The sequence below is a fragment of the Felis catus genome, chromosome B3 (assembly GCF_018350175.1).
Source record: "Felis catus isolate Fca126 chromosome B3, F.catus_Fca126_mat1.0, whole genome shotgun sequence".
Lineage (NCBI taxonomy): Eukaryota > Metazoa > Chordata > Mammalia > Carnivora > Felidae > Felis > Felis catus.
The window spans coordinates 44390057-44403509 of NC_058373.1; the positions used below are offsets into that span (position 1 = coordinate 44390057).

The 13453-nt window shown below is 40.5% G+C and overlaps 1 protein-coding gene across 3 annotated transcripts in view; it reads left to right on the forward strand.

Moving 5' to 3' along the window:
- The window catches only part of ANXA2 (annexin A2), a 43169-nt gene that overhangs the window by 20457 nt on the left and 9259 nt on the right, over window positions 1-13453 (forward strand). For all 3 annotated transcript variants that reach the window (XM_003987068.6, XM_006932480.4, XM_045059230.1), the window contains exons 4-5: window positions 7594-7688; window positions 10651-10764. In XM_003987068.6, coding sequence (XP_003987117.1) covers window positions 7594-7688; window positions 10651-10764 — 209 coding nt within the window. The remainder of the gene's footprint in view (window positions 1-7593; window positions 7689-10650; window positions 10765-13453) is intronic.

Below are 13453 nucleotides of genomic sequence, written 5' to 3' on the forward strand. Positions count from 1 at the left end.
GAACCTTCCCTTCGCTGAGGACTTTTCCCTTTGTGATCAAGTTTACTTTCGGCTGAGTTCTCATCTTACAGCAGCACTGGGAACAAAGAGGCGCCAGTGCTGAGTCATGGCCACCTTTACTCTGAGCACAGATTTTGTGATTTCCTTCAAAATGATCTTTGTCTGCATGGGTGTATAGATGCCAAATCTGAGCCAAGAAGTCTGCAAAACATGGGTGCAGGAGTCCCTGGTGCCTGTCTAACCATAGGCATTAGCTTTGATTGCCTGCCTCTCAGCTCTTTTCTTTTTTTTTGTAAAAATTTACTTTTTTCCCCTGAGGAAATCCAAATATCCGTTCTACCTAGGGACAATGGAAGGAACCAGATTTTTTTTGGTGTTAGCAATGCTAAGACAGTAAATAGTGACTTCTTCACTATCAGTCAAGTTAAGGGTGGGTATGCTGGATCCTCGTGCGTCTGTTCAGATTTTAAAATTTTCTCTCCTGAGGCTAATAGAGTAGCAGGATACAAGATGGTGCTCGCGCTTGACAGGTCATCCTTCATTACATTTTGATTTGGCTTGAATTTGGAATGGTGGCCTACTTTGTGTTTTCCTGCTGGTCCTGTAGAGTATTTCAGAAATGTAACTATGCATGGAAGGCAGACAGGGTTCTAGATTGTTGAAGTGTATGCACACTGGGATTACCAATGGATGGCACGGACATACTTTCTAAGAGACTCCTCAGAGGTGAGACCAGAGCAGAATGGAAATAGAAGAAAATTGATTTTGGGGCCAAACCTTCTTCTTAGGCGCTTAGCTAAACCACACTTTGCTTGAGTCAGAACCATTCCCTGTCGGTGCCAGTGTTGGGAGAGGCGCCGGGGTTCCCCATCCACCTTCCACCCTGTACTTGTTTTCTTTCTCCTCTCTCAGGCAGCTGCCACAGGTTATCATGAAAACTAATGTAATGAGTGCTAACGGCAAAAGTGTTCCCCGTCCTCCCTTTGCCCTTATTGTCATCGACTCAAAACCGAATGCAGACAAGAGCCAGGCCTGTGACAGAAGCTGAGTGGAGAAGGTAGTAGACATGTTCCCAGTCTTTAACTCAGCCTGTCCTTTCTTTTTGCATCCCAGTAAATGTTCTCATGATCTGTTTTACAGAGTAAGAAACCGAGGCCAGGGAGATAACTAACATGCCCCAGATAGTACAGTTGTGAGCCCCACATAATTTCCAAAGCATATGTCACTGCCACTGATCTAGATATCTCCCTTTTTTGTCTTTGTTGTCCACTTGAATGTCCAGTTCCTGGCAGGACCCTCTGGACACCGAGTGCTCACGTTTGCTGAGTGATCCCACAGGGTGCCTCCGAGAGCAGGAATTCTGGGCCAGGCAACACTGTGGCTGATGGTGGGAAGGATACTTTTGGGCAACTGTGTGTGTGTGTGTGTGTGTGTGTGTGTGTGTGTACATGTGTGTGTGCTTCTCTGCCCCTGAAGTCACTTTCAGGAGACTGATGACTTGGCATATTAGCCCTGTTGGGAAGGGGCTGCCCTTCTCTCCCCAAGTTAGTAATGGCTATCTGGAAGAGAGAGTCTTTAGCTCTTTCTTTTGAAAAAACCTCAGTTGGGATATCTCTTCAGTGGCCATGCACTGTTAGTGGGTGGCAAATCATTGTCTACAGATTATTAAATGTGTGTACATTTGTATGTACTAAATAGTAAGTCCAGTGCTATAGACATATAGACACAATACTGTCCCATATCCTTTTTAGGAGCTAGATGGAGGAGTGTGATATGAAGAAGTATTGAAGTGTAATTTCAAAAAGGTACCAACATGACTCATATAGCTTTGGGATGAACATATGCCAAATATTTATTTAACTCAAAGGAGATAAGACTAGTTCAAAGAGACGTTTGAAAGACTGGGTAAACGTTTATAGGCATTGAGAAAAGAGTGTAGGGATAAGGATTGCTGGGCTGGATACAAGACCTTTAATGTCCTACAGGGCACTGAAGCCCTAACCTTTGGACCATAATCTCCCAAGTTAACGTGTAACCCCATGGAGCCTGTGCCCTACAGTAGTAACTAGCAGGTTGAGTGTGAGCATGCCATGGAGAAGCGCCTTGGAAGGCCCTGTTAGCCACACTGGGAGGATGTGCTCTCTTCCTCTGATCTTACTAAATTTTGGATAATTTTCTATAACAGGAGGCAGGATAGCTCGATGCGGTGAGCCTGGGTCTTTAATCCTGGTTTGAATTCCAACTCTGCAGGTGACTTGCTTGTGTGACCTTGGGCATGTCCTTGCCTTGCATGAGCATTTGTTTCCACATCGGTAAGATGCGCAATAACATCCACCTCTTAGGGATGTGGTGAAAAGTACATGGTAGAATTGTGCGAAGTACTTAGGAACATGCTTGGCACATGGTAGGTATTCAGTGAGTGGCTGATATTATTATAATAAAAAAAAATATGTCCACACCCATGGATCTGTGGCTCTCTCCTTTCTCTGTGGCCTGCCGCTGACCTTCATGTTGCAAAGGTGATTTCTTCTGAGGTTTGATACCCATATCTCCAGTAATCTAAGCTGAGGCATGGTTTTTCCCACATCTAGATAAGGAGGGAATCTGGGCAGTTTAATTTTCTAACCAATCAGCCATGCCCTGAGGGACTCCTGAGCCTTCATCAAACAAAATGAAATCCATTTTCTTTGTGCAGTCAATGTGTCTTGGCAGATGTGAGTCAGCATCCTGTTCAGAATGGCCTCTTGGTTCCTTGCCATGGACAATAAAGCCACATTTTCCATGGAATGCCAGATGTGGAGCTGACTTGGGGTTTCTACCCGCAGAGAGGAGGGAACTCCAGGAGGCTGATTTTATGGTTTTGGAGTTGGCCGTTATTTTAGACAGCAAGTGTTCTTTATGTTTAAAAAAAATATGGCAGATGGTTCCAGCTTGAACTCTGCCGTCAGCGGCGCCTCCCTGTGGCATCACGTGGTGCTGCAGTTTGTGCAGCGAGCTTCAGGTGTTCTTTCTTACCTGGCTTATTTGGACAAAGGTAAGCGTTTCTTTCCCTGAAATTGTCGTTGACCCTATACCTCACAGAAGCAGTTGGTGGAAGTGACTTACAAGTCTTCTTCGTAAGCAGCATGCTGACTGCTTCATGTTGACTGGCATTTCGAACAGTGACTGACCTTTCGGATGCCCCAGCTAAGGAGCAGTGGAAACATGTTTGTAGTTAGTTAGCTGATGAGATTAGCCGACCATTTTCGTGAACGGCATCGGTGCTTATGAAATTTACTGTAGTGTTTCCCATCAGGAGCCAAATAAATTTGTGTCTTAGTTCCTTAGCCAGTCTTGAAACTTTCAACTTCTATTAGTTTTGAAAAGAAATTTTAAAAAATCAGCCTGGAACACAGAATGTACTGTGTTCTCAGCCACATTCTGTAGGCTCCCCCGCCCACATCACTGTTTCCCATTGTGAGCCTTTGGCTTCCATTACTTTGACCTTCCACATGAAACACAAGAGGAATGGGACGGAAAAGAAACATTATTCAAGTTTGTTGTTGTTGTTTTTTCTTTATGCTATTGCCCTGCCCACACAGTTTCTATTAGAACCTGGGTCCTTCTGCCCAGCAAACACTTCCTTACGTACTGGAACCTAAGAGGTCTGAAGGTGCAAATCTAGGGGGGCAGAACCTCATCTTCCAAGCATTTGCACTTACGTTAAATGTATTAAATTCAAAGCTTTCCTAGTGTACTGGCACTTGCTATGCACTGTTGACGATGATTGTCCTGACATAGGTAGCTGAGTGCTCAGTCCTCATCCTTCAGCTGTGTCCTGGGCAGAAATGGTGAGTAACCGGATGACCCTTGCAGCTTCAACCTACACTGAATTATTTTCCACAGGAATAAACTGCCTCACTAATTATGAGAGCAAGTTGAGAGGAAGCAGCAGCGTTCTGAAGATAAGATGGTTAAATCCCACTGACAGAAATGTATATTTTGGTGTTAGGACACTGGATATGCCTTAAGTGGCTTTGACTAGGCAATTGATCCTGGACTCCATGATTTTTTTTTTCCTCTTTCCAGTTCAATTTGAACCTTGCAGACAAAGGTATGGGAGAAATGGCTTATGTGGGTGAGGTTCTAGGAAGGGAGAGGGGGCTTTCACTTGCAGAAATAGCTTCTATTTCTTTGTAGTGGCTTCCATTAGCATTTGTGTAATGGATCAGATTGTTCACTTGTAAGAGGTCCCAGCATGTTGGATGCTCAGCAGGCTGTTTGCTTGATAAATCATTTCAGTAAAATACATTTAGATTCTTTCAGACTATCATAGCTGCTGCCACCTACATGAGATCCAGGTCAACCACTCAGGCTCCTTACGGGGATTTCCAATAATTGGATTGAGTTCGGATTCTGTTGGCTGGGTGTTTAGCTATTGTGAACAGAAAGGCAAAAGGTTGTTTCATTGACTAAGAGCGTGGGACTGCACTGCAGTTTGTGCAGTGAACTCGTCAGGTGTTATTTCTTACCTGGGTTATTTGGACAAAGGTAAGCATTTCTTTCCCTGAAATTGTTGTGGATCCTGTACCTCACAAAAGCAGTCGGTACAGTGACTTAAGAGTCTTCTTCGTAAGCAGATTACTAAAGATCTTGCCATTCCTCACACTTATCCGTCTCTTGGTGCTTCTCGAATAAAAAATCACCAGGGAGCTGGTAGAAATGCTGCTTCCTTGGTCTAAAGTCCTAGAGAGTCTTAATCAGTAGATCTCAGGTGTGGCCCAAGGGGCTCTGTGTTTAATAAGTGCTTCGTGTGATTCTGATTCACGTGGGTTTAAGACCACAAATATAAACTTGGCATTTGTTTCCAAGGGAGAAGAATTTTTTTTCTTTAATTTTTTTTTAATGTTTATTTTTGAGAGAGACAGAGACAGAATGTGAGTGGGTTAGGGGCAGAGAGAGAGGGAGACACAGAATCCAAAGCAGGCTCCAGGCTCTGAGCTGTCAGCACAGAGCCCGACTCGATGCTCGAACTCACAAGCTGTGAGATCATGACCTGAGCCAAAGTCGGACGCTCAAACGACTGAGCCACCCAGGCGCCCCAAGGGAGAAGAATTTTTATGGGTCAGTGTTGTTGCATGCATTCAGGTCAGCAGCCCTAAAATTGTTTTCAGGAAATACTAGAATTGAGGTTTGAGGGTATGATTGATTTTGTTGTTTTCTAGCATTTTCAGATTTGGGTAAGAAAGTTGAATGTAAGGCAAAAAACACATTTGTAAACAATGGTTTCCCTAACATGAAGTTAGAGCCATAGAATATTTAAGGAGAGTGAGAGAGAGAACACAGGTGTGGGTAGGCTCGCAAGATTGTATCTGTTAGTATTTCCTGGAAGCAGAACTGGGGTCATTTTTCAAGTGCCTTACTTGTGCAGATGTAGAAACTGAGACCCAAAGAAGGCATATGTTTACACCTGTAATAGTTGGAATGTCTTTGAGCTTCAGCTTCTTCATCTACAAACTAGAAAGAGGAATACCTATCTTCACTGGGTAGTTGTGAAGAATGATAGTTTGTGTTAGGATATTTTGGAAATCGATGAGAATTATGTAGATGAAGTTTGTAATTATTATGCATATTGTGTTTCATTCTAATTAAGGTATTTAGAACCATGCTAGGGATCTTTTGATGGGAGGTCACTAGTCGATTCTAGATCAATGACTGCATGTCACTACTCTGTATGTAAAAGAACCCTTTTTATGACATTATAGTGAACTTTGAAGGTACATGTAATCAAAGGAAAGAAAACTTTACAGTAGCCGTAATCTTTTTTTTTTTTAATATATGAAATTTATTGTCAAATTGGTTTCCATACAACACCCAGTGCTCATCCCAAAAGGTGCCCTCCTCAATACCCATCACCCACCCTCCCCTCCCTCCCACCCCCCATCTCAGTAGCCGTAATCCTACCACCCACAGGAGCACTATTAAAACTTTGGTATAAAGGTTCTAGATCTTTTCTTGTAGGTACACATGCATTTTACAAAAATTGGGTTACACTGTATATATTGCTTTGCCATTTGTGTTTTCTCTCTCTCTCTCTCTCTTTTTTTTTTTTACTTAACAGTTTATTATGGACATTTTCCACATCAATTAATATTTTATGACATCATTTTGAAGGATGGTAGTATCCCATTGTATGGACAGAAGAACACATATGTAATAGATCTCTTATTGGACATAGGGCTTCTTTTTCCCCCTTAATTTTTGATACTCTCTCTAATGCTGAAATAAGCGTCTTTAAAACTGCATCTCATTTATAGCAGTTGCGTTATTCTGTTGACATTGGTACTTTCAAAATCGGAACTAAAGTTATAGATAATGCACTTAAGATAAGTGACCAACATACTGGTATGAACTCACTCTGAAATGAGTATATAAATACAAAAATAAATGTTACTTATTTTTATACCCAGAAAATCTAACCTAATGCATTTTGATCTAATATGCTTGAGAGTTGAGGACTCCTTCTCTATCAGTTGGCTTATTGCCTCTGCCTCAAAGCATTATAGTTGTAACAGTTCTGTTGTTTTGGGGCTCCTCTGATTTCCTTTAGGCAAAGCTGTTTGCGGTTCGCATGTGACCTTTTGGGCTTTGCTGTTCTCTCCCTCACCCAAGAATTACCTATCCAGTTATGGCAAAAAGACTCTTGCTTTTACTGAACAAAGTTCGGAATCAATCAGGAAGGAGGCCTTTCACTTTCTGAATTCTTAAAATCATGCTTTCTTAAGTTAAATGGCATTTTAGGAGTATTTCTGTTATAAAATTGGAAACTTTCAGATACAAGAAGGCATTGCTTATCTTTGTAAATACACATGTTCCAATTAAAATAGGTACTAAAATATTTTGGTGTCACTTCATAACTCCCAATTTAGATTTAATTTAGATTAAACCACTTACTCTTTTTAATAAAGTTATAAAATTGATTATTAAAATTGCTATTGAAGATTAAAAGCAGTGGAACATTTATTTTCCTTAAAAAACAATTTAGTCTTCAATAAGTATGATTGCATTAATCAATTATGCTATTAAAATACAACTGCCATATTAAATCTGACTCATTTGTCATGACAGTTTCTATAATTATAGAAATTATACCTAGCTGCTTATATAGCTGTAATCCTGCAATAAATATAAATAATTGTCTCAATTAATTCAGTTCACAGTTACTGTCTATTAAATCCCCAGTTAAATGGCAATTTGGGGACCTTCATTTAAAATCCTCCTAAATCTTTGTTGTTCCATTTGACTGCCAAAGCCCCACAAACACACCTCCCACGGTTGATTCCAGAAACCAATTTATGAATAAAGTAGTTTATTTTTAAATGCAGATATTCAAAAGGTCCATTTAGACTTGAGGTTTGAGGCTGTCAGGATAAAAATTTGGTAAACACATTGGGTGCAGGATACTGACAAAAAGAACAAACCTTGATGTTTTGGCATTATAGTTTGGAAAACAGTTTGGAAAACAGTTTGAAAAAACTGCTTGAAACCTTCAATATAAGCCCAGAAGACTAGAGCACATGGGTTATTAACTACTCACAACTTGTATCTCCGTAGGTGTGGATGAGGTCACCATCGTCAACATTTTGACCAACCGCAGCAATGAACAGAGACAGGATATTGCCTTCGCCTACCAGAGAAGGACCAAAAAGGTACAAGCAATTTCAGGGATGGAGGGCATTCCTTGTTCCATTTCATTTCCTCAGCCATTGCTTTTTCTTTTAATGGATTCTGGCTCATCCCAGCAAGAGCCAGGTTTTCCTTGGATATCCGAGGTTTTCCTCTTACATCCTTGTAAGAGTCTTCACTCACCACTTCATGGCCCCCTGGAGTGCTTGGAGCTCAACCATAAAGACTATATGCCCTCCTCCAACCAGAGAGTATGGAGGGAGCACTGCTGGGAACAGAAAGTTAGGAGGGACTAGGGATTATCAACAACATGTCTCATTTCTAGAATGTTTGCTTTGTGCCAGGCATGTAGTTCTTTATATGTAGCAACCCATTTCATCTTTATGACTTCTGCTAGCTCTTGATAAGATGTTTCTAATTTAATCTGAGGACCCTAGACTTCACTTAGGATTGATCCTGGTAGGTTCTCCTCATTCTTAAAAAATATATATATACTTGAATTCTTGGGCTTAGTTAGTAGTTCATTTGGTCTACTAGGCTATCTTCAATATGCCATGTTCCCACTATTTAAAGAGCCTTTGTGAGCTTTTTCCTTGCTTGTGCTCTAGTGGTTAAGGAACAACCCAGCATTTGTTCATCCTTTATTTTGTTGCAGTGTTAGGAAATTTTATTTTTAAGGACGGGATGTTTTATTTTTAACTTCTTGCTATTAAAAGCTTTTGATTTATTCTTGGACAGTGCAGTAAGCGTGGCTTCCTGCAGCTCCTGTTTGACTTAACGGCTTTCACTCGTAGCCACAGTGGAGGTGAGCTGGGAGGCTTCTGGAAAAGACATTTCTTTTCTTGGGGTTGACATGACCACCAGGGTTCTGAGAGTTGCAGGTCAAGGCCTTCTATAGCTCCAACCCCCACCTACTCAAACAGTTGGAAGAATCTGGCTTCTGTTATCTCATGTGCATTAAAATGCTTTTTTCCAACTAGAGTTGCACAGTCTTTTGTAGTGAGCCATGAGGGGAGTGCTTTATTTCTCCAATTTTTTAAAAGGATCTGGGAGCTGGTAGGACTGAGTTCCAGGTGGAGCAGAAGTCTCACCTGTTTGGACACTATGCCTGTAATTGCTTCCTCATCTGTCACTTACAGGGTGGGGTGTTAGAACACACTTGGATGTGTACACATGAGTGTATATGGAAACAGAGATGCCTGGGTCTTGATTTCGAGTAGATAGATGAACAAAGCCCTCACATACTATGTTGGAAGGAACATGTTACCAGAATTATGGTAGGGTTCATTGATCACACAGGCTTTGTGTGTGGTGGGGACAGTTCACTCTCCTACTGATTCGTGATGTCTCTTAGTCTTGGGCTAAGGAAAATTGTCATTGTGTGCAGAAAGATACATAAATTACTTGAGATAATTTCCGAAGGAGATTTTGGAAGTAGAACCTTAGTGTTTTGAATGAGTTGTCTGCATAGTCAAGGAGAAAGCCCTGTATTGTAGAGTATGTTAGTGATATGAGCTGAGGCTGCCTAGGTCATGAGCTTTGAAGACCATGAGCAGAGCTAATAGAAGTGGAGAGGAGCTGGGGGAGAATCTCGGTCTTCTGTTTTGTTTTTTCATGTTCAAGGAGATGCCAGATTTCTCTATATAAGGAATGGTAATTTTTTTTTTATCAAACTTTTCTGGGGTATCTGTTACATACAAAGCTCTGTGCTAGACCTTGTGAGAAGCAGGAAGTTGAATGCCAATAGGAGTTTATAATAGAAGTGGAAGAAGTCAGTAGCTACCCAAATGCTATTTGAGTTTGAACAGACAATGGGTCGAGGAGTGTCAAGGGTAGGCTAAGTTTGGAATTCCCTAACCTCAAATTTCCAAATTGGAAAATTGGTGTTACAATTGGCAGGTGTTGCTTTTCAAGTCCCTTTCTAGGTGTTGTGTGTTACTAGAACACCAGGAATCAGAAGAGAGTAGGTTTGGAAGGGGTGGGCCAGGTGATTGCTGAGATCCGTCTCAGCTCTCACCACCTATGAATGGTTTGCAGAGATTCTGCCAGAAGCAGACTGTACATCATCTCCTGGCACCATTATAGATGCTGTGAGGTGCTGCTGGCAAGCAGGGGAGAAAGAAAGAAGGGAGAGAACAGGGAAAAAGTGAAAAGAAAGGAAAATAATTACAGTGGGAGAGTTCAGGCATCACTCAATGCTCATGATGTGTAGGAAGTTTAATTGTCAAGGAAGCAGCTATAAAAGACACATTGAATTGGTGTATTTGTCTGCATACATTGGTGCTGACTCAGACCTCTGACTTAAAATCTACATTAATTATGACAGTGAAAACCTTAAGATATAATACAGAGCGGGAAAGTCAAGGGGGTGAGAAAGAGGGACTTCAGTCTCCCATCGGCTCTGTCAACTCGGCCCCAGTTTGGTATGGACAAATAGATGTTTTCTCAGTCCTGGATGAAGTGTTTTGCATAGGAAAACTTCATGATCCAACTTCCACCCATGGTGGGGCCTCTGGTTCCTCTGGGGACTTTTAGCAGCCACCTCTCGTGCAGCTGCATAAACATCTTTTACAGGGGGCTCCCTAGTCTAACCACCTCCTTCTTAGCAGAGGTCTTGAGCTTGGAAAGTGCCCTGTATTCTATGAGTGGTTATCACTTGTGAGGGTGTTATAAAGTGTCCTCACACCCCTAGCTTTCTGAGAAATTGCATACTGCCCCGGTTTCCTTTTAATGACTGGGAGAAGATGGCTCAGCTTGGATGTGAAGGGATTTTGTCAGAGCAGTCTGATCTTTTTGTTTCTGACATCTGGGTCCACTGAGGGGAATGCAGTTGAGGGACAGTTTGGTCTGAGATCCCAGAGTGGCTAAGGAATCACAACCTGCCTTACAAACACATCCCACTTACTTTTGTTTCATTCACCAGTTTTAAAGGGAACATTGGTTACCAACCTGTTTTTTTCCATGTTCTTGCCCTTTTTTCTGAAGGAACTTACATCAGCACTGAAGTCAGCCTTGTCCGGCCACCTGGAGACCGTGATTTTGGGCCTCTTGAAAACACCTGCTCAGTATGATGCTTCTGAGCTGAAAGCCTCCATGAAGGTAAACATGTGTGAGATGTAATCTCTGTCAAATCTGCCATTAATATTTGTAAATTACAGCTTTCTAAGTATAATTAGGTGATTTTTAGTTTTGTTGAATTCTCATTTGGAACCTTTTTTTTTTTAATGAACTGGAGCTATAAGTCTCAGGATTTGTACCAAAAATATTTCAATTACTTTTTTTAAGACTGTAAAGAAATTTCATGATGCTGAGAAGTCAGTTACCAGCTGCTACTGCTTGGCACCTGGGCAATTGGAATTACCATTTGGAAAAAGTACTTCCTTGATTGCACTTCCTTCTTAAAAAAAGATTTGTTGTGATATTGAGGCAAAAGTAAAACTCATAGCTTTTGTTAAGTGAAGCTTGCAAATTCTGCCTATGTGGTTTTGAGTGTTTCTTCTTCTGACCTTCTCCTGTCAGTCCCACTGTTTGATTCAAATTCAGGAAAAAATCAGAACATCATAGTGTATATAAAGGGTGATTTCAGATTGTGAATGGTACCTGTGTTTTGTTCAAAGTATTGTAGCACAGATTATCTCTTGTTTGCTTTTTGCTTTTGCAAAGTTAATTTAGAATTTTCAGTTACATTAGACAGTAAAAATTCCAGGTTAGAAACTCCCTGAATTTTGTGCATACCTAAAACATCCAGTATTATATAAATGTGATAGATGCATAAACATAAAAGCATTTTACAGCAAAATATAACCCCTTTTATATGTAGAGTGTGCCTGTAACACTTTGAATAATCTGATACTGCCCTCTGCTGATAAAACTGGGTAAAGCCTCCAGAGTACAGGGGAATACTATAGCTCTCATTTTTTATTCTAAGTCCGAGTGCGTTTTCTATGATGCCTGTTCCTGAATTATGAAGGACCAAGCTGTAAGCCTGTCACCAGAGCTGATGTCACGGTTCATGTCATCTCTCTCCCCAGAGAACACCTCGAGAGTGAGGCGGCTTCTCACACCGGGCACTTCCATTGCCCAGGACTTGATAGCTCAGGGCTGCTGAAAGATTTGTTAGGAAATCTCTTTCTTCCTTCAGTTCTCCAGCCTAGTCCAACCTGTACTCAGTTTATTTGAGCTGACTTGCTCTGAGTTTCCTAAGTAGCCTATATTGCAGAGAAGGTAGAATTACAAAGATAAAATGTCAACAACATTTAATGACCCTGCTTGATAAAAAGAGCACTCCTGAAAACCAAATCGTGGGTTTATTGGAGTCATGGAAGTCAGCCTGTCCTAGGTTTCTTCTGACCATCATCACTTCAGATCAGTTTATCTTATTTTCGTCAAAAATCTATTTAGTTGTAATTCGTACAATCTTACTAGTATCGATGACTAGGTATTAGTGACTTGAAATAGACCTGTTCGAGCTGTCAGTCACCATTGTAATCTCTGTAATTGGGCCCAATGAAAGGTGCTTTGACGACTAAATCTTTGACCTGGTGCCAGCTCTTCCATTAGCTATTACAGTTGAGTACCCTTCTGAAATCCATAAAGCTCGAAGTGACATTAACTGAACTATGCTTAAAAAAAATCTGTTTTGACTTCTGGCAATACCAGTGGCAATATTAGCCATATGTTACGGTAGAAGTTGCCCTTGTGATAGGAATTGTAGACAATCTGTGGAAAGCTTGGGCCAAGTTTTGGAAATTGCCAAGGTCACCTTTGAATAGAGATAAAAACACTATTAGAATTCTCAGATATTAACACTGGCATATCAGCGAGGGAAGAAAACATCTTATGTTGATATACCTGTTTTATATTTCAACAGTGTCAGGATATGGCATTTCTTCCAATACATGAATTATTTCTAGTCTCTATTTTTATCATCTCGAGATTGAAAGCCTACCCCCTAAAATATCTGAAGACACTCAGTAGTCATTCTATAACATTTGTGTAGACTGTTGCGTAGACCTTTTGCTAAGATGGAAAGAAAGTTTGGCTTTGCTAGAACCTCTACACGTCATGATTAAAAACTCAGAAGAAGAGGCATTTGCTCGTAGATTAGATTATGAATAAAATTCAAAATTAACCATTAACCTGAGGTTTAGCTTATATTATATGAACCACTTTTCAGGGGCATATAAACTCTAATAAGTTTAATTAATAGCTGACACACTTTTCATGTGGATAAGTAAGTTTCGTATTGTATTAACACCTTATAATTGATTTACATTTTAAACAGTTGTAATTCTACTTAGTTCAAAGTGATATTTCCATATTCGGAAAGACAAGTATTAGAGAATCCTGATTATTAAATCTTGACTTTGATCATGAAGGCAGCTTTGAAATACATGTTTCATTGAGTCCTTTCAAGCTATCTGGCACGTTCAAAAGTGTATATATTAAATTTGAATACATCACCCATCAAATTCTTATTCCTTAATAAAGTGTTGGTGTCTAGGTTTATTTGGCACTTCATTATTTCCTTTTGCTTCCCTAAAATGCCTGAAGAGTGCATAGTAATCAAGCGAAAGTGGAAGTACAAGAATGAAATTTTTAACGTTAACCCAATTTTACATTTCAAAGAAGTGAAGCTAAAAATTTTATCTTATCTGTACCTTTCCCTGGTAAAAGACTTACTCCCTTCCAGTGGTGCTGGCTGCAGAGGACAACAAACTCTCTCTCTTCCTTTATTTTAAATTACTGAGCGGAATTGTTTAATAAAGAAAAATTTCCCATCTATTAA